This window comes from Bos taurus, chromosome 3, assembly GCF_002263795.3.
Source record: "Bos taurus isolate L1 Dominette 01449 registration number 42190680 breed Hereford chromosome 3, ARS-UCD2.0, whole genome shotgun sequence".
NCBI lineage: Eukaryota > Metazoa > Chordata > Mammalia > Artiodactyla > Bovidae > Bos > Bos taurus.
Window position 1 is genome coordinate 57,493,842 of NC_037330.1, and position 27,415 is coordinate 57,521,256.

General features: G+C 38.7%; 2 protein-coding genes across 2 annotated transcripts in view; one reads left to right on the forward strand and one right to left on the reverse strand.

Annotated features, from left to right (window-relative positions):
- ODF2L (outer dense fiber of sperm tails 2 like) overlaps positions 1-27,415 on the forward strand; it is a 399,873-nt gene that overhangs the window by 179,367 nt on the left and 193,091 nt on the right. The gene's annotated exons all lie outside the window — the stretch shown is intronic.
- The window catches only part of CLCA4 (chloride channel accessory 4), a 31,020-nt gene continuing 9,253 nt past the window's right edge, over positions 5,649-27,415 (reverse strand). Inside the window, 11 exon segments of the mRNA NM_001034300.1 lie at positions 5,649-6,422; positions 6,761-6,997; positions 7,911-8,081; positions 11,161-11,428; positions 12,345-12,560; positions 13,257-13,363; positions 14,640-14,817; positions 19,165-19,392; positions 22,996-23,214; positions 23,551-23,731; positions 25,810-25,918. Of these exon segments, the coding sequence (NP_001029472.1) occupies positions 5,983-6,422; positions 6,761-6,997; positions 7,911-8,081; positions 11,161-11,428; positions 12,345-12,560; positions 13,257-13,363; positions 14,640-14,817; positions 19,165-19,392; positions 22,996-23,214; positions 23,551-23,731; positions 25,810-25,918 (2,354 nt within the window). The 3' untranslated portion in view covers positions 5,649-5,982.

Here is a 27,415-nt window from a genome sequence, read left to right on the forward strand (position 1 = left end):
AAAGTGTTGATAAATAGTAGGAATTTAATATCCTGGCTGACTGACTGATGGGCAATTTGCCCTCAATGCTGAGATACCTAAATTTAGGGTATGGCAGTACAAACCTTCTCAGCATGAGAGCTGCTATGAATTGAACACTAAGTATGTGCAGAAATGAGGCCAAGAACTGCCATTATCTTAAGATATATACAACACTTGCGGGAGACCTGGGTTTGATCTGTGGGTTGGGAAGATCCCTTGGAGAAGGGAACGGCTACTCACTCCAGTATTCTGGCCTGGAGAATTCCATGGACAGATGAGCCTGGCAGGCTATAGTGCATGGGGTTGCAAAGAGCTGGGCATGACTGAGCGACTTTCACTTTCTCTTTTCCAATGGTGGACATTAGTATTTTCACAGATTTTTACAGATGAGAAAATTAAAGCACAGTTTCTGTTGCTTTTATATCAATCTCTAATTACAAAGAACTGTGTTAAAGTTTTATTTTTTATCAGTTCATTATGTAGAGAGAGTTTAAACTATAAAATAGCTCTGAAACATTTACAAAAAATTTACAATTGTACTACAGATTAAATCTCTTTGGACCACATATTACTTTTCCCAATTTCTACTCCTTTGCTCTGCTCTACTTCAGAATTAAAATCTTGAAAGAATTGTGTGCACACAGTTTCTGGATTTATTCACTTCCTGTTTTTCTTTAGCAAGAATTCTCTTCTTATGGTCACTAATAACTGTATTGTTATATTCATTAGCCACATTTTAGCATTAATCAGAAATGCTTGACTGCTCCTTCCTACTTGAATCATTCTTATCTTTTCTTGATCTCACACACTTGAGTTTCTCATTTGTATTCATAAGCTCTTTCTGTTCCCGCCCCCCCCCCCCCCCCCCCCCCGCCAATTTATGCTTTTCTATTCAGTATCAAAACTATTTGTGTCATTTGGAAATTGATAACATTTCTTAAATTGTTTATTACTGAATAACAAGGTTTATTACTGAATTTGCAAAGAAGCAATACAAAAGGCTTACAGAATATGGACGTAAATAGATAAGTGGGCTCAGTACAACATACCTTCATGGTTCCTGGGAGTGGGCCAGAAGTTTTGCAGTCCATGAAGCTGCTTTGAAGGGAGTAATCTACCCGGTCACAGGGGCTCAGAGCTTCCTGTTTCCTTCAGTTTTCTTAAGGACACATTAAGGACAGGGTCCACTTACTACCACATAAGGAAATTCCTTGCTGTGCAACAGATCATCATTACATACTTCCCTGTTTGAATTTGCTTTGCTGAGGCAACTTGGAGAAAATAGAAGTACATTTCACAGAATCTGTATGGTTTGGGTAGAGTTGGTGACAAGAGACATTTGCTTGAAAGTTCAAAGATCTAAAAAGAGCTGCTATAACTATTTGAAGCTGAGATGATAGGAGGCAATAAGAAAGATGGAAATGGGCTGGTGTCCTTACTCTTCCCTACTCCATGTCCAACTCCTCTTCTTTAGTGCTGGCTTTGCCAACCCATTATGATCCCAGACCCACAGTGAGATACTTGGCAAAAGTCTTACACGGGTGGTAGTGGAGCAGAGGCAAAGACTTCTATAGTAAACAGCAAACTTCTACAGTTCCCGGCCTTGCTTAACTTCCAACATCCAACACCAAGAGCTAATTCCAGTGTTTCAGGGAGGTTTGTTACTAGTATTTATATTAAGGTTTTTTTTTTTTTTTTTTTTTCCCGATTCTACAGTTCTTTGTTCAGTTCTTTGGTGTCCCAGTTAACCTCTATAATAAATTCTCAATTCCATAATGTTAATGGTGGTTCTGATACCCAGATGGAACACTGACTAATACTGTTATTGGTTGTTTCAGTAATTTAGATTTATGGACCAAACTAGTTGAAAACTTGGTGGCTAAAACAACTACCTATTTATCTCCTCCATTGCCGGGGTCCAGCCCCAGCAGGATCCAGGGGAACTCTCAGGATGAACGGCGTCAGTGAGAGAGATGACATGGGTCTTATAATGGACTGGGACCTGGTGGTCCAGGGTCAAAAATAAAAATAAAAAATAAAGAGAAAGAATAAGGGAGAGAGAAAGAGGCTGATATTCCTTGGTTTACACAGAAAGCCAATAAAGCCCCTGACACAGGACTTGCTCTGTTCACAGAGGCCTCAGGTGCGCTCTCGGTGGGGTGAAGACGCAGAGTGCCTTCCTGATCGGGTCTTAGAAGCCTAGGCAAAAAAGTGAACTCAGAGGGCCTCTGTACTCCAGGGATACAGCCTGAAAAAAGGGAGAGAGAAAGAGAGAGAGAGGAAGAAAGACACGGAGATCAGAGCTCTGGTGAAGTGGGATCTGCAGCTTTATTTTCAAAAGGAACTTTTATACTCTGAGTTACACATTTCTCAAAGTAAAAGATACAGAGTCAGCTCAACATTCCATCAATTTTAACTTTATTGAAACCAGGACATTTTTCTGTAAATGTCCTGTACACCTTTTCATAAACAAAGGTCTTATGTTATGTCTGGCCCTGTGGCCTGTTAACATTCCATGACTCTTTTCTGATAAAGGTTGATCAGCCAGAAAACTTGTTTTCCCTTAAAGTGTTTTTTCTTTATTTCTCCCAGCCTCAGAAAGTACTAAATAAAGTTACATTCTCACGGAGCAGAAGTGCAGTGGGTCACAACAAAGAAAGAACTTATTAGCTCAAAGGTCTGATGTGGTTAATACCAAGGCTACTACTTGTTTTTCTTACATTCCAACTACATTAACTAATGCACTCCCATGTGCACAGTGGATAAGGGATATGGGAACTTGGCAGTAAGCGTTGGCCCAATAATAAAGCCCTTTATCAGTACTATTCTAATAATTTTTCATCCCTCAAAGGGCTCTATGCTCATTAGGACTTTTAGAATGCTTAGGCTTCCCGTGCCTTTCATGGTTGGGGAGTTGTGAGCAATTATGTGCGTTAGTTGCAAGGGTGTGGATAAACCTGCCAAGCAAGCTAAAATGCTAACAGAGGGGTTAGAATTGAAATATTCCTTTCAAGCCCAGGAGACTTATAACTAGAGCCCTAAGTTGATTTTTTTCAGAGAAAAGTGGTCGGGGATAGCCCCCTGTTAATGTCAGAAGAGTTGGTGAAAGGCACAATATAGTAAACAGTAGACAGACAGACTTTGGTTTCAGGGTAGATGCTCGAGCAGGTCCAGGGAGTCCCTTGAGTCCTGATCTGCCTTGCCTGTCAGGTCTCTTCCGCATGACCTTGTTATGGGTGGGATCTCCTGTGCTGGCTCCCGGCACTCCATAATTGTGTTGGCTTACTGGTCTTAAAGGGGAAGTTCTTTTGCTAGTTATGCTTGAAGTCTAATGACTGCAAATAGAATAATCTTGAGGTATGACTGGGAATCAGGGATAGTTAGGCCTCTTTCATTCTCTGTATAGTCTTGGAACCTCTGCAGTGATCTCTGTCACTATAACTGAATTTTGTAAATGACAGAGTTATCAAGAACACAAAAAATGTAGTGTCCATCATTTCTGCTGCTTTCTAATTTTTAAATAAGTCATTGGGACCATCCTATACCCTAATGTGGGAGGCAACTATATAAGGCTATGGACAATAGGAGCTGTGGCTCTTTGGAAAATCCTTTTGGAGACTAGCAACCATACTTTACTGTTAAATCTTTCAGCAGTCCCGACTCACTTCATAGTTCCTTTGAGCTGTGCTTTTCTGAGTTCCATTTTATGGTAGTGTCATCAGACACTATGGTTTGGGTCTCACCATTTACCCATGCTGTATTAGGTCACTCTGACCTGTAACATCAGCCAGCACCAAGTAGCATGCATTATATATAACATGGGAAAGTGGTTCTCTCAGTTCTGGCTGAGCAGCTGAGGTGGTAAATGGATACCATCTCTTGGTCCTACAAGCTTGGACCGACCTCTCCAGGTGGGTCGTTAGCCTGTGATACTGCCAACTGCCCATCTGTAGCGGCAGCAGCCAGTTGGATGGCTGCTGTGGTGGGTTTTCTCTTCAGGAATCCTGTAGTCATTTGAACCTTTGTGGTTGATAATGGGCTACTCTTCCCCACTTAGGGCTGTCTCTCTTCCTTTACTGGGGTAGCTTAGAATTTTTTCCTGTAGCTAAATTTCCTACCAGATGATGATGGCCCCAAGATTTCATTTCTATACCTGGTACATTTTATAAATAAACTATTAGATCATAACAATGCTATGGGAATGTAATGGAAATCCCATGTAGAGCCTTTATACTGCAGATTTTCTCACTAGGTTATCCTGTACCATAGTCAGGGCTAGCTTTGTGGGGTGAGACTTGTACATTTGCATGGTGTCTCATGCTTAGAAGGTCCAAGTACTTGGTTTAATGCTTTGCTGTTACCATCTTAAAATCCTTATAAATTATTGAGCAGCAGCTCTTCATTTTCATTTTTTTACTGAGTCTATACATTTTGTAGCTTATTCAGAATACAAAAATGGTAATCATTCTGTTGTTTTTCTGATTCTTACCAATTCATAATCAGTTACTGACGTAGTTCTGGAAATAGATCTAAATCAAAGCATGACCTGTAAGTGGAGAGCCTTCAACTAAGACCCATCAGAGCAAAGCTGTTGCCCCAGAGAATCAGGGAGAGTACTAACCAGGCTGGTAGGCTTTGTCTCCAGGGCTATTGGGTTGATAGGTTGGAAGGACATAGGGAAAGTCTGGCTGTTTTACATTATTTCTGTCCACTATTAGAGAATTTCAGGCTTTTATTCCCCTCCTGGTAAAAAGTCAGTTGTCTTACTCTAGCCCCTTTGGAGAAGAAAAAGGCAACTCACTCCAGTAATTTTGTCTGGAATAATCCTATGGACAGGGGAGCCTGGCAGACTACTATAGTCCATGGGGTTGCAAAGAGTCGGATATGACTGAGCAACCAACACTTCCACTTTCAACCCCTTTCCTACATTTCCTCCATGTTTACCTCTATGTATATAGCTTTCAGCAATGCTTGAGTAGGTGCCAGCCCACCAGAGGAATTAATTGTGCTAATAGACCTTCTACCTTAATAGCACAGTCCCCAAATGCCCTACTACACAGCTTATTTTCCAATGAATGCTATAAGAGTAAAACCAACATTTTCAGATATCAGGCATCCCCCCCTTATTTCCTTTCCTTTAGCTTCTTTAATACTATCTTCCATATCAATGAAGTACAGTAAACATGTCCTTATTTATATTGTATATATTGTTGGAGAAGACTCATGAGAGTCCCTTGGACTGCAAGGAGATCCAACCAGTCCATCCTAAAGGAAATCAGTCCTGAATATTCATTGGAAGGACTGATGCTGAGACTTCAGTACTTTGGCCACTGATGGGAAGGACTGATTCATTTGAAAAGACCCTGATGCTGGGAAAGATTGAAGGCAGGAGGAGAAGGGGACGACAGAGGATGAGATGGTTGAATGGCATCACCGATTGAATGGACCTGAGTTTGAGTAAAAGCCAGAAGTTGATGATGGACAGGGAGGCCTGGTGTGCCGCAGTCCATGGGGTCGCAAAGAGCTGGACACAACTGAGCAACTGAACTGAACTGATACAAGTATATAATTAAAGACCTTCAGTGAATACAAAAAATCAGTTTATACTAAAAAATACTGAGAACAAATTCATTTCTCAAAAATATTGTTTATTTGCCTTCTTACATTTGCATTTTGACCACTCCAATAGACAGTTTTAACTTCTTGATGAAATTTGAATTTTATAGAGTACTTTTGTGTCAGATAATATGTAACCAGGTATGAATATGAAAAGATCTTTATAACCTTTTGGTAAATTAATAAATACAAATTGTTTAATTTAATATTGATTTACAATTTTTCAAATATCTCTTTATGTTTATATTTAATCAAAGGGTTCCTTGTAAAACTCTTAAAATTATTTTCACACATGATAAATTTAAAAATTATGAAACATCCTTTAATTTTGTTGTTGATATATTCTTAAAACCCTGTTCTAGGTCTTCTAGGATTTCTTCTCTTGTTTACGATACAAATGGTGATGCTTAAAATCAGACTAACAATTACCACAGAGCCAACCACTAACAACACCAAGGCAGAAATGCTGAGTCCGGACTTAGGGGGATTTTTATCAGGACTAGTATCTGGATGAATTTCATCAGGAATGTAATCTTCTTGAACAAACAAAGCTACTTGCACAATGTTGGATACTTTTGATGTCAAATTGCTTTTATCCACACTTTGAATGGCAATGAATATGTGGGTTTCATTTTCTTCTGAGATGTTTCCTGGTTTGAATGTGAAGGTTTCCTTGGAGTTGGCCTCTTTTGGTAACAGAGCAGTAGTGTTTACTTGCAGAGCATCATCAAAATTATCCCTTAGATCCAGGATGCTTTCACTTATTCTTATGATATACTCTTGAACTAAGAAAAAAAGTTATATGTAGTTTAGAAACTAGAGCATATTATATGAAATCTTTTTTCATTCTCCTCCAAAATGCTGTTAGTCATGCCAAAGTTATGCTCACATCCAGAGCCTTATTTATTTTTCCATAAAAGCTGAATTCTGATTTTTAAACTCTGCAAATGATACATGGCAGGTTATAATGTGCCACACGATGATTCATAACACGAGATTATAAAATTAATACTTTGTTGAGCTATTAATTGTAAATTATTTTCCTCTCACACACCCTTAGACACTTGCTTTTGCAACAAGCAACTTTCACTTAATCAACAAGTGCATGACACATAGTCCTTACCTTTTCCAACATCAAAATCATCTCCTGGTGCTGTCCATGTTAGATTGATCTCATCCTCATTTGATGTGGCTTCAAGATCTGTGATTTGACTTGGCGGGAAGAGGTCAAGGAATGAGGGAGACTGTGGAACATTGGAAACCACAAATGCACCTCCTGTTGCTATTCGGGTGAAACTCTCCACATTTGTCTGAGTGTCCTCATCATTTTCTGGTCTTGGTGGATTCCCTTCAATGTTGCCTGCATTACAAATTCCTGGTATTTAATGGACAAATCTACACTAATATTTTCAGAACTCAATGAATTGTATTTTTTTATCCTAAATTTCCCCCTCCTTTTTTTTTTCCATATACACAGTTGCCTTTTATTAGTTTTGGTGACAAGATCATAAGGATTCAGTTGGTAGAAGAATTCTTGCTTTAGCATCCTGACCAGAGTATTGTAGGGTAGAACTGGATAATAAATTGCTTTGGAATTAAGACTGTCCTGAATGGGAATATTGTTATATAGTTAATATGTGCTTAAAAAATAGAGGAGTTGCTTTATTTCTTAAATTACCCTAAAGATGGGAATAAATCTGGGGGAATTTATACTGGTTCCCTTTCAGTCACTTGTGTCAGGTTTCACACTTCCTCCCTGTTGCAAGTGCTAACGAATAATATTCAGATTATATTGCAACAGAAAGCCCCTATAAGGGTGACATAAGGGACAAAACAAAGGAAAGCCAATTAAAATGGATTCTTAATATTTTTCATTGCTTTTCTCTACACATTTTTCCCTTTGACTAAATAAAAACTTTGCAAATAAAGGTATTTGTAATCAGATGGATAAATTCTACCATTGGTTTCTAGTTAAGTACATAACATATTAGCCTCTTTACTTCATCCTGAGCTGAAAATGGGGCAAATTTTTGTTGATATAGGTCATTTGCTCCAAACAAATGTAATAATGGCTGGCTTTCATAGAAATGTCTATACCAAAGACACTGTACCAAAGCTTAGGTTAATATGGAGGCAAACTGTCATATGACCGAGAATTCATTCCAGAAATGGGAGAAGCTATACTCTGAAGTTATAAAATATTTGTAGCCTTAATCATACCAACTCACAATTATTCAAGCCACCATTGACTTCAGATATTATGAAGTACTCACCATCTACTACCCAGCCTGGTATGTATGCAGCTCTATTCAGTGGATGCCTTAAGTTCCATGTGACAGCATTTTCTCCTCCATGAGCCCGTACTTTTAAGTTATATGGGCCATTTTCTTTATAAGTTGTAAAGTATCTAGAGTACACTCCATCATTCTTGAAAGAATCAGCACCTTGTTATGGAAGTGAAGGAATAAATTACTAATGTAAAGAAAAATAAAAACTTAAGTATTTTCTAAGTCAAGCATATGGGCTTTATAAGCATATTGCTTTTATTCATCTCCCTATTTTGTGATTGACCCCTTGGGGAATATTTCCATTTTGCTCTGCCAACCAGTATCTTGTGGGATGTATATCCTAGTGGTACTGTGTTTGTGTGTGTACATATGCATGCATACTAAGTCGCTTCAGTCCTGTCAGACTCTGCAACCCTGCAGACTGTAGCCCACCAATGTCCTCTGTCTGTGGAATTCTTCAGGCAAGAGTACTGGAGTGGGTTGCCATGCCCTCTTCCAGGAGATCTTCCTGACCCAGGAATCAAACCTGAGCCTCTTATGTCTCCTGCATTGGCAGGTGGCCTCTTTACCACTGGTGCCATCTGGGAAGCCCGAGTGTGTGTGTGTGTGTATGTATGTGTGTGTGTGTATTATTTTTGTCGTGATTGTTGTTCAGTCACTAAGTTGTGTCTGACTTTTTGTGACCCCATGAACTGCAGCACGCCAAGCTTCCTTGTCCTTTGCTATCTCCCAGAGTTTGCTGAAATTCATGTCCATTGAGTCAATGGTGCTATCTAACTATTGGAGAAGACTCTTGAGAGTGCCTTGGACTGCAAGGAGATCCAACCAGTCCATTCTGAAGGAGATCAGCCCTGGGATTTCTTTGGAAGGAATGATGCTAAAGCTGAAACTCCAATACTTTGGCCACCTCATGCGAAGAGTTGACTCATTGGAAAAGACTCTGATGCTGGGAGGGATTGGGGGCAGGAGGAGAAGGGGACGACAGAGGATGAGATGGCTGGATGGCATCACTGACTCAATGGACGTGAGTCTGAGTGAACTCCCGGAGTTGGTGATGGACAGGGAGGCCTGGCGTGCTGTGATTCATGGGGTCGCAAAGAGTTGGACATGACTGAGTGACTGAACTGAACTGAACCGAACCATCTAATCCTCAGCCCTCTTCTCCTTTTGCCTTCAGTCTTTCCTAGCATCAGGGTCTTTTCCAATGAATCAGCTCTTTGCATCACGTGACCAAAGTATTAGAGCTTCAGCAACAGTCCTTCCAATGAATATCCAGTGTTTATTTCCTTTAGGATTGAATGGTTTAATATTCTCTCAAGAGTCTTCTCCAGCACCACAGTGCAAAAGCATCAATTCTTTGGCGCTCAGCCTTCTTTATGGTCCAACTTTTACATCTGTACATGACTACTGGAAAAACCATAGCTTTGACTATTCAGACCTTTGTCAGCAAAGTGATGTCTCTGCTTTTTAATATGCTATCTAGTTTTGTCATAGCTTTTCTTCCAAGAAGCAAGAGTCTTTTAATTTCATGGCTGCTATCACTGCAGTGATTTTGGAGACCAAGAAAATAAAATCTTTCACTGCTTCCATTTTTTCCCTTTCTATTTGTAATAATATATTATTACATAGACATAGACATACTGGTATATATACTCATATATACTGTTTGCAGCTCATGCTTTAAGCACAATTATGTTGTCTCTCTCTCTCCAAATCAAAGGATCCCCACTAAAGAAATATTATCTTTGCATAAGATTTAATTCTCATTGCTATAACCTACAAATTACTTATTATAACTTATCTTCAATGTCTAATTTTTCATTTTAATCGTAACCTCTTACACTATGATCGATTAATTTTCTGGTCTAACAGTGGAAAATCCCATCTGTTTTTAGCATAAACGTTTAGGAGAGCTCAGGAATACTGTATCATGAGGATATTTCTTCATATCACCAGTACTAGAGAGTTTTGTTAACTTGCAAACACATTTCTCAGGAGGGTTAAGACTCTGAGAGAGATTCTTAAAATGAAATCCTTAGACCAACAGCATCTGCGTTTCTCTGGATCATATAAGGAATGAAAGTTTTTCTGGTGTTCCCATTCTGTGTTATAAAACAAGCTCTTTAGGAGTTTCACTTCAGGAGTTAAAATTTGAGAACCCCTGCTCCAAGTCATTGTTAATTACCAATGCTTTCTTAGGTAAAGTCATTCTTAAGCACCTATGCTTTCTTAGGTAAAGGTGTCCCAAATTATCTGAGTTTTATTTGAGAAATTTTATTTCTCCTTGAGAAATGAAACAAGATACAGGAGTTTTAACGTAGCATGGAAGGGGTTGGGAGAAAGAGAGTCACGGGATAATTTAAGAAAATATTGTCATGTTAGATAAAGGCATTGATAAACCAAAGACTTTTGCCTTCTAAACTTCTTACAGGGCCAACTCTAGTTGATGATAGGTTATAAGCTGGCTGATTTAACTACATTGAAAAGAAGCTAATTGAAAATTCTGACAACTTAGACGTTTACTGAGATAGTAATTTCTTTACTAAATGACCTCTCTAAAGAAGTGTTAGTTCCCAGAACAATTCAGAGTTGGGAAAAGGTTTTAAAGTACAGTACCACTCACCCATACAGACCAAGGAGATAGAGAGCAGTCAACACTCTATTTTGATACCTCCCAGTCAGATCTGGTATCTGATGATGACCCAGTAATGTCCCCTTCTCTCTGATGGTAGATCCAGCTTCCTTTGGTCTCAGTCCCTAAGATTATATGTGAACTTTTTATCCAGCTGTTGGGAATTTCTCACGGCTGGCATCCCCTCCCTGCCAGGGACCCAAATTGTACTGCTTCATTCCATACTACTACTTGTGTTTCACTGTCTCTGGCCAGACTTTCTTGGTTATATACCTCTAAGAAACACTTATTCAGAATTCTTGATGCTGTCCTCAATCTCAGCAATGATACTTTCCTATTTATTGGAAGACATTGGTTGTCTAAATGAAAGAAAGAACAGTAATGACAGTAAATAAAGTTCATTGAGTGCTCTACCACGTGTAAGACACTTGCAAATCACTTTGGAGTTGTTACCTGGATAGAATTTCACCCTGGTCCAGTTGTTCATCCATAATCTGCATCAATTTTCTGATGCCTGTCCCTCTGCCCCACACTTCCTCAGGGACTCATAACATATCCTGAGTTATGAACATTTAGACTTGTTCAGAGAAACCTGTGATTTACCTGCACCATTATCCAAAAGTTCCAAAACTTCTGTTTCTCCAAATTTCGATTCAATGAAAGCAGTCACGTTGGCTCCAAGAATGGGTAAATACCCTTGTAGAATTTCTGCATAAACAATCAGTGGGCTGGGATAGCTGTTTGTATCTTTATTCATTTTAGCATTCACTGTGATTGGAGGCACAGAAGAGTTTGCTGCCCGAGAATTTACTGTTATAGTCAATGTTTCTGAGCTTGCTTTTGCTTGAATATTGTAAGTCCACACACCCACCTAAAAATTCAATAAAATTGGAATAAGTATCCAACAGCAAGCTATTTTCTGTTTTTACACTAACTCTAAACTATTAAGTATGTTACTGAATAAACATTTAGAGTTTATAGAGCTTTAAGAGTTTTGAGGGTAAAGAGGTAAGAGTTGAGGTAGTTTGGAAAGAATATCCTATTATCATGCCTGGTATTCAAAGTTTATGAAATCTCCACTGATAAAAATAAGTTTTGGAAAGTTTGCCTTGATCTTGGACTTATCCTTAGACCTCAGAGTCTACAGACTCTATAACCTGGTGAAAAATGAAAGTGAAAGTCGCTCAGTCATGTCCAACTCTTTGCGACCCCATGGACAATAGTCCGTGGAATTCTCTAGGCCACAATATTGGAGTGGGTAGCCTTTCCCTTCTCTAGGGAATCTTCCCAACCCAGGGATCGAACCCAGGTCTCCTGCATTGCAGGCAGATTCTTTACCAGTTGAGCCACAAGAGAAGACGAAGAACATTGGAGTGGGTAGCCTATGCCTTCTCCAGCAGATCTTCCTGAGCCAGGAATCAAACTGGGGTCTCCTGCATTGTAGGCATATTCTTTACCAACTGAGTTATCAGGGAAGCTCCCCTATGATCTGGTATAAGAAATAGCTTTGTAGCTATCTACACAGCAAGCTGCACAGACTTACTACATTGTCCCCTCAAAGTTATCCTTAGCCATCTTAATTTTTTCCTTTCTCTTCCTTTCTTCTAATGCTTAACTTCTTTTTTTTTCCCCTCTGTCACCAAAATTTTCAGGACCATACAGTCATATCAAGTACATTCTACTTTATCTTAATTTTGAAATGATGTATTGGCATCCATATTTATGATCTCAAATGATGTATTTTCACCTGTAAAATTTGCGAGGAGGTCTAAAAATTAATTGCTTACCTTTGTAGCTCCTTTAATACTGAGATAGGCCATTTTGGAAGCTGAATCCACTATGAAAGTCCCCATTGATATTCCATCGGGATCAAAGAGGTAAATAGAGGGAAGTTGTTGGTTCCATGTGATGAGAAAGAACGTGTCCTTTCCCACAGTGCTATCAATTATTACAGTGCCATTCATCCAGTCATTACTGTTGAGTTTTAATCCCTTACTTTCAAGCTGTTTAAATATATAAAAAATTAATAACTGTAGAAGAGAGTAATTTTATGCTTTTCTTCTGTTTTACATATTTTAAAATTTCTGTCTTGAGAACAAACTTAAATATGGCATACCACTTTAGGCTTGCGATCTCTTTGAAAGCTAATTGGGATGACAGTTGTCAGTCAGAAAGTGTGGAAATATAGCTACTGAGGAGAGAACAGGGTATAATAAAAGCATTAGAGCAGGACAGTAGGGTTTACAGCTGGAGATATGGCCCTGTTATTATTTTCCCAGCTGTCTTGGTGAGCACCTACACTAGGATTTAGCATTGAAGTGCTAAACTACCTCTGAGAAAATTAGTTCTGTGTGTGTATGTGTGTGTATTGCCCTCTGTTTACCATTTTTCTTGACTTAAAATAAAGTGCTCAGTCACTCAGTTGTTTCTGACTCTTTGTGACCCCATGAACTATAGCCCTACAGGCTCCTAGTCCATGGAATTCTCTGGATAAGAATACTGGAATGGATTGCCCTTTCCTCCTCCAGGGGATCTTCCCCACCCAGGGATCCACCCAGCATCTCCTAAATTGGCAGGCAGATTATTTACCACTGAGCCACCTGGTGATGATATAGAACTCAAAACTTCTAACAACCAGATGATTTTTCTTGGTTAGGTCTAAATCCAAACATTAACACTCAAGGACTAGGAACTCTGACCTGAAGAGATTGCTGGGAGGCATCGATGTTCTCTGATGCAAGGGCTGCAAAAGCATCAATAAGGCCGTTGTTCTGGCCTTCATCTGAAGCATAAATATATTTTCCTCCTAAAATATAAATACATTAACTAGGTTGCTTTTCAGAAAATAAGTGCTTTTCACATTTTAGTGATTAAGGCAATATCAGGGTAAACAAAACCATAGTTTCAGTATGTATTATAAAAATAAACCCAAATAAGATAGGTATAAAGATTATCTCTGAAATGTTACCTAAAAAATGTCATAACTGGGAGGTAAGCTACCTTTAAACTCCACTAATAGAAATCTTTCTGGTTTAAATGCATCAACTAACTAAAGAATGTGAAAGGAGATGTTATAATTTCATGAACTAAAGCTCACAGGATCACATAACCTTTAGGAGAATTATTCACTTTAATGATTATTTAAGATACAGTTCTAACCACATCAGCTTTCAAGTTTTCCTGCCAGAGTGGGTCAGAATCAGAAAGGTTAAGGAGATTTCATATTGAAGCAAAGAGATTTCATATTGAAGCATCCTGACAAAATTTGGCAATGAGCAGATAAAAAAATGATAAGCAATAGAGACAAGTTTAAAAACAATATTTTTGGAGGGATATTTAGGACAGAAATACTTTACAATGGCTATAAAATTACTTGGAAATGATGGGAGTTTGTACAATTAAGCATTAAAAAGCAAGTGTTTGTATGGTAACATTAGAGGTCAATTCAATACAATAATTGATTTTTATAATGTTATAAATTATGTATTCTCTACTATGTTTAAGAAGGCACTGAACACATGTAGTCCATTTTCTTCACATGTCTCTGTCTGTAAGATAGTAGTTATTTTACGTTTAATCTAGAAAGCTTGTTATTACTATATTTATAGCCTGAGCTTCTGTTAAACCCACCCCTTAACTTCCAGTCTATTCTCTAGTCTCATGTATTTCTCACTATCCTTCAATGTGGCTTGCATTGTCACCCCAACATGCTTTATATTCTCTGTCATTCTTTTTTCTTCCAGAGAAAGCAAACAAATTGATAAATGTCTAGCTCCTCATCTCTCATGCCTTGTTTCCCTGACTCTATTCAAAGCTGAGAGAATCAATGACTCCATCTGCTCACATGGTGTTTGGCACCTATGTATGTCTCTTGTTATGGAGGAGTGTTATCTGACTATGCTTTTCTGATTAGCAGTGTTTTTTGTCTCTCGGGACTGTTGGCACCTTGAGATCATTTCTGGTTTAACTCTGATCCCGAGCTCCTGGCACAGCACCTGCAGAGTAGGAGCTTAAGAGAACTTGTTGAATTGTCAGCCTCTACATTTATATATTGCTATCAAAGGATGTATGTCATATTTTACCTGTTGCAATGCTCATCTCTTTGACTGCTTGAGCAGCATCTGGTCCAAGAGCAATAAAATGAATGATGGCTCCACTTTGTTTCACTTTCTCAATACAAGACTTTGCAGTGCTATCCTCCCCATCAGTCAGCAGCACTATTTCAGATCCATCTATTTGGAAGTCAGCGTTTCTAATTGCCTACAAATATAATCAGAGCATTATTACAGGTGATCTTAGGTCAACTAGGCCTGGGAGAGATTAGGATAAAAATGGACATAGAAAATAGTGTGCAGAAAAGAGGAGACAGCTTCATTTTTAAATCAAAGGATCTGTAATCACAACGCTAGGGGAATTTAAACAGGACTTTTTATTTTCTCTCCACCCACTGTAGGAAATGTTTGCTCAGATGAAGTTGTGTGGGAGTAGGGGTATGGAAAATCCTACTTGAGTACAATGACTATGATATCCCATTCTGTGGCACTCAGGAAAATCAGACACCAAGCATATAATGGCATTAAATATTTTTCTGCTTCTTTGGTTCTGTATGCAGCTAGATGCATTAAGAGTTCACCTCAACATTTTTAAAGAAGCTGTTGGTTCCAAATTAGGGTATCCTCAGTATGCTAATAAACAAAAGATATGGAAAGTTCTACACAGGTTAAAAATCTTGTTATATAATTTTTAATTAATCTCTAATAGTCACAAGCACATAACTAAGCATATTAATGGTGCTAAGAGAATATATGACTTACTGAGAATGTGTCCTATTTATGATTTGAACCATTTCCTATAAAGCTAAACAGTTTGAAACACAGAGTTTTGAATCTAGGCACCCATAAGAAAGGATAAAGAGAATTTATCTCAGGAAGGCAACTGTATTTCATCTTCTTTGACAGCTTTATTGGAAGTGGCTTCTTGATACATCATTTTGAGAAACCGAGTCCAGTCCAAGAGGAAAAAAAATGATAGGCTATCAGTGGCTTTCCTGAACTTGTAGTGGAGATGTGTATATGTTTACAAAGAAGGGTTTACAATGTAAAAAATCTTACTAATGCTGGTGTCAGGATACAATGTGACCAGTCTTGTTTCAATTTTTGCAGGTTTTGAGGCAAAGAATGACTGTTATATATAATTTTCAGTTCAGTCAGTTCAGTCGCTCAGTTGTGTCCGACTCTTTGTGATCCCATGGACTACAGCACACCAGGCTTCCCTGTCCATCACTAACTCTCGGAGCTTGCTCAATTCATGTCCATCGAGTCGGTGATATCATCCAACCATCTCACCCTCTGTAGACCACTTCTCTTCCCGCCTTCAATCTTTCCCAGCATCAGGGTCTTTTCAGTTCTTCACATCAGGTGGCCTAAGTGTTGGAGCTTCAGCGTCAGCATCAGTCCTTTCAATTAATATTCAGGACAGATTTCCTTTAGGATTGACTGGTTTCATCTTCTTGCAGTCCAAGGGACTTCAAAGCATCAATTCTTCAGTACTCAACTTTCTTTATAGTCCAACTCTCCCATCCATACATGACTACTGGAAAACCATAGCTTTGACTAGATGGACCTTCTTTGGGAAAGTAATGTTTCTGCTTTTTAATATGCTGTCTAGGTTGGTTATAGCTTTTCTTTCAAGGAGCAAGTGTCTTTTAATTTCATGGCTGTAGTCACCATCTGCAGTGATTTTCAGTTCAGTCAGTTCAGTTCAGTCGCTCAGTCGTGTCCAACTCTTTGCGACCCCATGAATTCAGCACGCCAGGCCTCCCTATCCATCGCCATCTCCCGGAGTTCACTCAAACTGACATCCATCGAGTTGGTGATGCCGTCCAGCCATCTCATCCTCTGTCATCTCCTTCTTCTCCTGCCCCCAATCCCTCCCATCATCAGAGTCTTTTCCAATGAGTCAACTCTTCACATGAGGTGGCCAAAGTACTGGAGTCTCAGCTTTAGCATCAATCCTTCCAAAGAACACCCAGGGCTGATCTCCTTTAGAATGGACTGGTTGGATCTCTTTGCAGTTCAAGGGACTCTCAAGAGTCTTCTCCAACACCACAGTTCAAAAGCATCAATTCTTCGGTGCTCAGCTTTCTTCACAGTCCAACTCACAGTTATTTTGGAGCCCCCCCCAAATAAAGTCTCTCACTGTTTCCATTGTTCCTCTATCTATTTGCCATGCAGCGATGGGACCAGATGCCATGATCTTAGTTTTCTGAATGTACTTTTTTAATATATGTGAAATATGGCTCAATGTATACTAGAACTAAATTAAAATTTAGGAAATGTTTTCATGCATTATAGCATTTATACAGCATCCCAATCACATCCCCCCCTACACATTTGGGAACAAATGAAGATTTAAAGATGAAGCAGGGTTCTCTGTCCTTCATGTCTCCCTTGTATTATTTTATTCACTGAACACTTGCAGTGTGTTATTCACTGTACTGACTGCTGGAGATTCAGCAGGAACTACATGGATTTTGTATTCATGGAAATAATTACATTTAAAGATATTTATTGGGAGTTGGGTGAGAGACTGAGGAAACATAGAGATGATTGGCAAAGGCAAAACTAATATAATCAATAAAGAGAAACTATAATATTAAACTGCTACCATTTACTGAAATTTGCTGTGAGTTAAATGTGTTTTACACATTTTGTAATTTAATCCAACTCCAAACTGTCAACCTGTCCCTAGATTACTACTCTACTACCAGTCTTAATCCTTACATTTTATTTGATACAGGGTAACCAGAGTCATCTTCCCAAAATATGAATTAATTATGTCTTTTGTGCTTAAAGCCCTTCTGTTGTGTTTAAAATACAAACCTCATCGTATTTTTTGAGGGTTTGAAGAATATAGCCATTTTCTACCTGGCAATTACATTTCATTCCCCCTACTTACCAAATCCCAGTGTCACTGGCTTCTATCATTTCTTAAATAATTCAGTTTTTGTTCACCTCATTCCCAAGGGACTTTGCCCTTTTCTTTCTACCTGAATGGCTGGCTCCTTCTCATCCTTCAAATCTTAGCTTAACCATCACCCTTCAGATAGATCCTCTCTTCTAAAGTAGGCTTTGTCCCTCTTTTCCCTCTTACTTAATCACATCACATTTATTTGGTCACTTCACAAGATTATCTCTACAACCTTCAGTTAAAAAAAATAATTGATAGATTTATCTGTATATTATCTGTTCCCAATAAATTAACATGTGAGATTTGCTTCTTACATAAATATGTGTTAATAAATTAAAATATATTATGGTTACTCCCTACAATAAATATGTATTGAATAAATTAAACACGAACAACCCCACAGGCTAACATTCATACTCAATTTTATTGATGAGGTAATTAAAAGCTAGTGAGGTGAAGAATGCTTAGGGTAAGAAATCTGGTAAGTGATTATTGGAGTATGAACCCAGACTTCATGTTAGAAAACTATACTAAAATGCCATTAATTCATAAAACAGGAACATTTGATAGGAGCAAGGATTTTGAAGAATGAATAGAATTTTGGCATGCAAAGACAGAAAAGAAGCATTTTAGACAGGGGAATTACATGTATGGAGGCTGTTAGTACATAGGGGCTTGGAGAACAATGTGTGCAGTAAATTGGTTGACGCATAGAGTATTGGTAAGGGAGAACTGAAAAAAAAAAGGCTGGCAAGAGAGGTGAGGGCAAGCTTATCATAGAATGAGAAGCTGTTAAATAACATCACACTGAGGAATTCAGACTTTATCTTATGGACTGTGAAGGGACATGTTTTCTATGCAGGAAAATGATGCAATTGATATTAATTTTGAGCTCAAGATGACCATTTGGATAAAAATAAGATTTGTAATAATAATTAGTATGAATTATATGTTTACTATGTAGTATAATGACTATTGTCCTAAGTACAAATGTATCATTTTCTTAAGTCTCATAATAATCCTATAAGTGAAGCGTTCTTATTTTCCTATATTTTATACGTAAGGCATTGGAGACTAATTTCCAAGGAGGCTGATGACTGTGCCTAGATCACATGGCTAGTAAGTAGCATAGCCAGTACTCTGATGATGTCACAACTCATGTTATGACCAGTATTCCTTACCCTAAGTATGATTAACAGTTCTTGCTACATCTGGAACTGTGACAGATAAACATTAGTTTCCCTAACTGAATATAACAGAAGCTAAAATGAGGATTGCTCTGAAGGAGAATCATACCATATAACTTGCTTCATTGCTTAAAATTGGATGACTCTTGCTGCTCAAGCCCTCTTATTTAATTAACATTCCTTGAGCACTGACTGCTGCATGGTAATAAGACAAAGTCTCTGACCTCATTGGGCTTATACTCCAGTGAAACTGTAATAGTCATTTATTTACCCATTACTTTGCTCATCGATTTCTTTTAATGAAAAGATGGGCAAGTGAATTTCTCTATGTGATTAGTTCTCTACTTTTTAGAATTAGTTATGTTAAAATTAGGGAGCAAGTATGAGGAGCATCACTTAACATAAAAATGTTCTAGTAATAAACAAAGTATATTTGAAGTATGGTTTTCACCTGAAATCCTGATTCAATTCCACTGCAGATGGAAGTTCCTCCACTAGCAGCTGTAGGTAAACTTTCCAAGAGCTTTCTTCGTTCACTGCTGCTTATGATTTGGATTAGATTACTTTTGATGGAGGCAGAACTGTCAAAGTGCACCATCCCCACCCAAGATCCATTTTCGACAGTCTGCAGCAGGAAATGTTGGGCCGCTTGGTTCATTCGATTTAGACGATTAGAAGCCTGAATAAAAACGGGTAATAAAACAAGTAATTTTTGACCAGAAAGTAATAGAAGATCACATAAAATGAGTGAACAGACTTTGTTGTTAAAGGTTTTCTATCAATAGTAATTGATGTTATTTAAGAAAGCAAATTTTTTCAATTGATACAATTAAAAATACAGTTCTGTTTATTATGTAATACAAGGTGGTTTGATTGCTAAGTTGTGTCCGACTCTTTTGCAACTCCATGAACTATAGCCTGCCAGGCTCTTCTGCCCATGGGATTCTCCAGGAAAGAATACTGTAGTGGTTTGCCATTTCCTTCTCCAGGGGATCTTCCTAACCCAGGGACTGAACCTGCATCTTTTGTATTGCAGGTGGTCTCCTGCATTACAGGTGGATTCTTTACCCACTGAGCCACCTGGGAAGCCTTATGTAATACATATGTATAGTATATTAAGGAACACAGGTTTTTAACTAGAGCTTATTCTTGGCTTCTAAGCACCTAAATTAGAGGTGTAGAGGACGGTGGAGGTTGGGTTGGAATTGGGGGGTCTGCTTTATTGACTATGCCAAAGCCTTTGACTGTGTGGATCACAATAAACTGTGGAAAATTCTGAAAGAGATGGGAATACCAGACCACCTGATCTGCCTCTTGAGAAATTTGTATGCAGGTCAGGAAGCAACAGTTAGAACTGGACATGGAACAACAGACTGGTTCCAAATAGGAAAAGGAGTTCGTCAAGGCTGTATATTGTCACCCTGTTTATTTAATTTATATGCAGATTACATCATGAGAAACGCTGGACTGGAAGAAGCACAAGCTGGAATCAAGATTGCTGGGAAAAATATCAATAACCTCAGATATGCAGATGACACCACCCTATGGCAGAAAGTGAAGAGGAACTCAAAAGCCTCTTGATGAAAGTGAAAGAGGAGAGTGAAAAAGTTGGCTTAAAGCTCAACATTCAGAAAATGAAGGTCATGGCATCCGGTCCCACCACTTCATGGGAATTAGATGGAGAAACAGTGGAAACAGTGTCAGGCTTTATTTTTCTGGGCTCCAAAATCACTTCAGATGGTGACTGCAGCCATGAAATTAAAAGACGCTTGCTCCTTGGAAGGAAAGTTACGACCAACCTAGATAGCATATTCAAAAGCAGAGACATTACTTTGCCAACAAAGGTTCATCTAGTCAAGGCTATGGTTTTTCCAGTGGTCATGTATGGATGTGAGATTTGGACTGTGAAGAAGGCTGAGCACCGAAGAATTGATGCTTTTGAACTGTGGTGTTGGAGAAGACTCTTGAGAGTCCCTTGGACTGCAAGGAGATCCAACCACTCCATTCTGAAGGAGATGAGCCCTGGGATTTCTTTGGAAGGAATGATGCTAAAGCTGAAACTCCAGTACTTTGGCCACCTCATGCGAAGAGTTGACTCATTGGAAAAGACTCTGATGCTGGGAGGGATTGGGGGCAGGAGGAGAAGGGGACGCCAGAGGATGAGATGGCTGGATGGCATCACTGACTCGACGGACATGAGTTTGAGTGAACTCCGGGAATTGGTGATGGACAGGGAGGCCTGGGGTGCTGCGATTCACGGGCTTGCAAACAGTTGGACATGACTAAGTGACTGATCTGATCTGATCTGACTCAAATGTTAGAGACTGGTTGAGTACTCCTAGGATCCTCTGTTCCAGTTGTATCAAGATGAAACTACTCCCCAGGTCCCATAATATCAATATCAAACCAGACCATCATGGACTCCAACTAGAGACTGAAATCTCTCCATTCCCTGGCCACCTGACTAACCAAAAGATGAAATTTACTCTAAATTTCACCTCGCCCATTTCTGCTTCTACACCTAACCACATCCCACCACATTTCCACTAATGGATTAACCGTAATTGGTTCTCTGGTAACCCATTAGGATTCAAGTCCTTATTTTCTAGGTGAATACCCTAGGATGTACACCTTTTCATGCACTGGTCTTTTCCAGTCCCTCAATACCAATTGACCTGTGGCACCTGTTCCCAACACATGCCCAAGTTTCCCTCTGAACTGCTTAGAAACAAATCACAGTGAGGAACTTCTTCTATAATACATCCCCATCTTAGCGGGTTGTGTCGACCATTTTGCTTTACCTTTAAACTTGACTATGCCTGCACCCTGTCTAGGGAAAACTGCTCATCTTCTCTCCCAATTAAGAATCTCATCTCTCCCCAGGGACTCTTCCTAAAACATTGTTATGTGGTGAGGTCTAGCACTCTGATGTTCTTTCTGAAACCCTGTAGTACTGTGGATTATTTCAGCCAGCTGTATCATCCTCTGCCATTTCCACTAACTCATCAACCCCCATTTGTTGAATACATTATTCCTGATCTTCAGCATGCTTTATTCTGCCTCAGATGTGCCATCCTTTTGACACATTCCATCTGCTCATTTATAGTCCATTCATTTCAACAATTATTTATTGAATGCCTACATGTGATAAACCATATTCTAGACAAAAGGACACAAAGATGAGACAGACTACTTCAAGTCCTAGGAGACCTGGTTCCTAGATAAGATGGTTTCAAGTCCGAGAGGTATTCATAGAATAGTGGGAGAAAAATGTGTAATTTCAATATAATATATAGTAATAAGGGGAACCCTGATGACTCAACAGGTAAAGAATTTGCCTGAAATGCATGAGACACAGGAGACATGGGTTCAATCCCTGGATCAAGAAGATCCCCTGGAGGAGAAAATGGCACTCCAGTATTCTTGCCTGGAAAAGCCCATGGACAGAGGAGCCTACAGTTCATGGGGTCACAAAGAGTTGGACATGACTGAGTGACTAAACACACACCCAGGTCACTGTGAAAGAACTACAGAAATGCCCTTAGGCCATCCTGGAAAACCAGCCCATGTCCTGGACAAAGTGGATACCTACGCCAAATATTGAAATATAATTAAGTATTAATTCATGATGGGGAAGAGAGTGAAATCTTTCTTTATTCATCTATGAACTTTTCAAGGATATGGATCTCTATTCCTAAAGCCTAGTACAAGCCTAGTACCATTCTCTTAATGTGGTAGAAGGAATGAATGACTGAATCTGGCCATCTCTTCTTGATAGTGATGCTTTTTGTCTATGTATTTGAGCATAAGGAGGTCATTCCTATAGAGAGTATAAATAAGAGACACATGTTAAGAATCCTCCTGGTTGATCTTGTTCCTTGATTTGGAATATAGTTTGGAAGCTCTGAATTCACTCTTTCTTCATGCCTGTCAAGTATTTTCAATAGATAAAGGGAGTAAGATTAGGAAATAATTACACATTTCAATCTCCAGTTCTGATCCTGAAACAAAAGCTTTACTAAAGACTTAAAAGTTCTCCTCAATAAACTCTCCATTTTCTGGGAAAGAAAATTCTTGGATTAGGTCCTTCTAACTCTTATTACCATCCTTCTTTCATTATAATGTTCATTGCCCCTCTTGAGGTCAAGATCACAGGAGGTGACAGTACTTAGGCCACCATGCATTTTAGAAGAACCCAGGTGCAGGTAGCAGTCAGAATCTTCTTAGACATTCAATCACTGCCCTGTCCCTACTTCCAGGAAAAATGGGCCCGTGAACTCACCGCCATGCTTCCAGACTTATCGAGAACTAAGCACACAATTCTTTCACTGAACTTTAGCAAGGAGAAGACAGGTGGAGGGGGTGGTGCCAACATAGCCGTTGTGTTTTTAAAATCCTCAGAATTGCTGATCACCTCCCATGTGCTTCTATAATTGCACATTTTGTTTTGTAGAGTCGGAGCTTCTTGGTTATGGCTTTTTTCATTACAGAATTCAGTGACCTAAAAGGTTAATATTATAAAATGAAAAAAAAATTGTATGGGGTGCATTTAAAAACTCACCAACAGATCTGAAAACATTAAAAACCTTTTCTTTAAAAATGCTTATTGAATGAAATATGATTTAAGGGAGGAAACGTCTTAGTAAGGCAGATTTTCAATAATAATAGGTAACACTACTTGAGTGCTTACTGTCTGCCAGTCAATGTTAAAGAATTCTATAAAAATACATGTAATCCCTCAGGTCACCTGCATAGATAATTTATAAACATGATAGCAAGTCCTTTGATTATAAATGTATCAACACAAACTGAAGTAATGATTGATTGGTATACTTACAGAATCAATACCTTGCATAAACATTATGGATGTCTTTTCAGTTTGATCTTTATCAGGGAAGAATTGACAATTTTTTTCATACAGTTTTGTCTTGGAATCAATTCTGCATTCCCTATTTGTTACACAGCTGCCTCCTTCACACATATACACTCTATTCAAGCCAGTGATACTCGTGGAACACCTGAAAATATGTGACAGTTAGTCTTTGAGCCAGTCTAATCATTAAAATTTTTATAAAATATTAAGTGGTCTTCTTGTCAAGGTTGTTAATGATGGTCTTTATCAAGATTTTTATTCTTATTTGTATACCACACACATCCTATTTTGACAGCAAAGTTTAAGTGTTCCCACCAGGTAGCTTATTTGTTTTACAAGAAATTTTTGAGGGAAATTTGAAGTAGAATCTCCTGTCTATGCAAAGGGTGAGTCCACTGGAATTAAATCTTCTGTTGTCCCACTTATACTAGTGACTGTAGGCTCCCCTTTTCCAAACATCTCTCCCAGTAACCTTGTGATGGTAAATACATTGCAGGAATCTGGAAAAGGCATCTCGTGAAATCATTTACTCTTGGTACCACTTTAGCCTAAGACTTTTTGTGTATTCCTCACTCAAAGAAATTTTCTTCAAAAGAATGAAATGTTGCATAGCTACAAGTGTTTGGATTATTCAAGGAGCATTTTTATGCAAAGTGAAATGTGGCTAGAAGGAAAGACTGGGGTTCTGCCAAGGCCAGTAAACAATAGTAGAGGAATTTTAGACATGTGTCTCATTGCATGGAATTTGCAGCAAGTGACAGTGATTGCACCAAATATGTTATAATGTTAGTGTAGCTTATCTTTTCAATGTGTTCCAGTCCAAATTAAAGAAACAGAGACTAGATTTTAGTCAGTAATTTTGTAAGTCTTCTAAATATGTCTATGCCTCTATTGCCCCCAAACTCAGTAAACTTAATAGCATTGCCTATGTTAACAACTTATAACTCAGTTGGTAAAGAATCTGCCTGCAATGCAGGAAACCCTGGTTCAATTCCTGGATTGGGAAGATCTACTGGAGAAGGGATAGCCTACCCACTATAGTCTTCTTGGGCTTCCCCTGTGGCTCAGCTGATAAAGAATCCGCCTGCAATGCGGGAGATCTGGGTTAGGTCCCTGGGTCGGAAAGATCCCCTGGAGAAGGGAAAGGCTACCCACTCCAGTATTCTGGACTGGAGAATTCCATGGACAAGTCAGACATGACTGAGCAACTTTCACTTTCACATGTTAACAACCATGATGAATATTCTGTAGCAGAGACTAGGCTTTTAGGAGAGTATGACCTAAACAAAGAGCTTCCCAGGTGGCACTAGTGGTAAAGAACCCGCCTGCCAAAGCAGGAGACATAAGAGACACGGATTCGATCCCTGGATTGGGATGATCCCCTAGAGAAAGAAGGGCACAACACATTCCAGCATTCTTCCCTGGAGAATCCCATGGACAGAGGAGCCTGGCAAGCCACCGTCCATAGTTTGGCAAAGGGTCAGACACGACTGAAGTGACTTAGCATGCATGCATAATCTAAACAAATGTTATCAAAATAATAATCTTTGAAATATGCATCCTAAAGCTTGGTGCTCTGGTGCTGAGGAAGAATCTTCACTGAAATTTGTGAAAATTTCAAATTTCATTTGAAATTTCACATTTTTTAATAAGTCCCCATCCCCAGCAGGGCATCTAAGATTGATTAAGCAGCTGGCATCCAATTTTACATTTATTACCCCATATATTCTGTTCTCTTGATCTCATAATCAGGAGGATTATCTATGTTAAGTGTGATGCTTCACAGGTATTGTAACGTAAACTTTATTAATCTCAAGAAATTTCTCCTTGGCTCTTTGAAGCTGGTTGATTTCCTACTCAGCTGGCATTCTCCACTACTTGTTTTTTTCATTCTTTTGTAGTGTAAATAATTTTTACCTCCTAGAACTTAGTACAATCCTTCACATAGAGCATTTACTTAGCACAAATGAGTTCTGGCAGCTATGGTAGAGAGATATAAAAATAAATCAACTTGACTGCCAGATGCTCTTGAATCTATGTGTATTTTAAATGGACAAGCAGTTTCTTTCAGGTACATTTTCTTAAAAAACCAAAAAGCTCTGTTTTGTGATATGGCATTCATTACCTGCGTTGGGACAAAAATGAAAGAAAGGCTTTTAAAGGAATCAGTCTAAGGAAAATAAGTTACTGCCAGCAGTAATTTAAAAATGTAAATAGTCATGCCTTGTTGCTTCAATTTTCCTTGACTTTGCTCTGTAGAAAGGCTCATCATCATTGTACTCATCAAATACTCCCCAGCGGAGATGGGCCCACTCATGAACAAGCAGTCTACCTGTAGGAAAATATTTCAAATCCATGATTATATTTTAAGTGACATAACTTGTCCTTCATATTTTAATAAAAAATTTTAAATCCAGAATATTTAAATAGTTGCTAGCATTTGTATTTTGTTTATAAAACACATATTATATTACATTTCATTGGATTAATTATATCATTTCAGCATATTATTTTTTATTCCACATCTGTTAAGTCAACAAACCATTTACTATGTATATGCTAAGGGCAGAACAGTTTGAACTCTGAGTTTTGGTTCTTAGGGGTCAAAAAGTCTTAGATATTACCGTGGTTTTTCAGTCCTACAAAAGTTACTTCTACCACAGAATAAACATATATAAAACACGTCTATGGTATTGAAATTTCATGAAGGTGCAACTTTCAACTGCATAATTGCATATAAAACTGCGTAATTTAAAAATGTCTACATATGCTTGTTAAGGGTTGATAATGAAAAAAAGGTTGAAAAACACTGCTGTAGACAAAATATAATTTGAGGATGTCTAAAAGGCAACTCCAAAGAATGCTCAAACTACCGCATAATTGCACTCATCTCACACATCAGCAAAGTAATGCTCAAAATTCTCTGAGCCAGGCTTCAGCAATATGTGAAGCATGAACTTCCTGATGTTCAAGCTGGTTTTAGAAAAGGCAGAGGAACCAGAGATCAAATTGCCAACATCCGCTGGATCATGGAAAAAGCAAGAGAGTTCCAGAAAAACATCTATTTCTGCTTTATTGACTATGCCAAAGCCTTTGACTGTGTGGATCACATTAAACTGTTGAAAATTCTGAAAGAGATGGGAATACCAGACCACCGGACCTGCCTCTTGAGAAATTTGTATGCAGGCCAGGAAGCAACAGTTAGAACTGGACATGGAACAACAGACTGGTTCCAAATGGGAAAAGGAGTACGTAAGGCTGTGTATTGTCACCCTGTTTATTTAACTTCTATGCAGAGTACATCATGAGAAACGATGGATAGGAAGAAACACAAGCTGGAATCAAGATTGCCGGGAGAAATATCAATAACCTCAGATATGCAGATGACACCACCCTTATGGCAGAAAGTGAAGAGGAACTAAAAAGCCTCTTGATGAAGGTGAAAGTGGAGAGTGAATAAGTTGCCTTAAAGCTCAACATTCAGAAAACTAAGATCATGGCATCCGGTCCCATCATTTCATGGGAAATAGATGGGGAAACAGTGGAAACAATGTCAGACTTTATTTTTGGGGGCTCCAAAATCACTGCAGATGGTGACTGCAGCCATGAAATTAAAAGACACTTACTCCTTGGAAGGAAAGTTATGACCAACCTAGATAGCATATTAAAAAGCAGAGACATTACTTTGCCAGCAAAGGTCCATCTAGTCAAGGCTATGGTTTTTCAGTAGTCATGTATGGATATGAGAGTTGGACTATAAAGAAAGCTGAGTGCTGAAGAATTGATGCTTTTGAACTGTGGTGTTGGAGAAGACTCTTAAGAGTCCCTT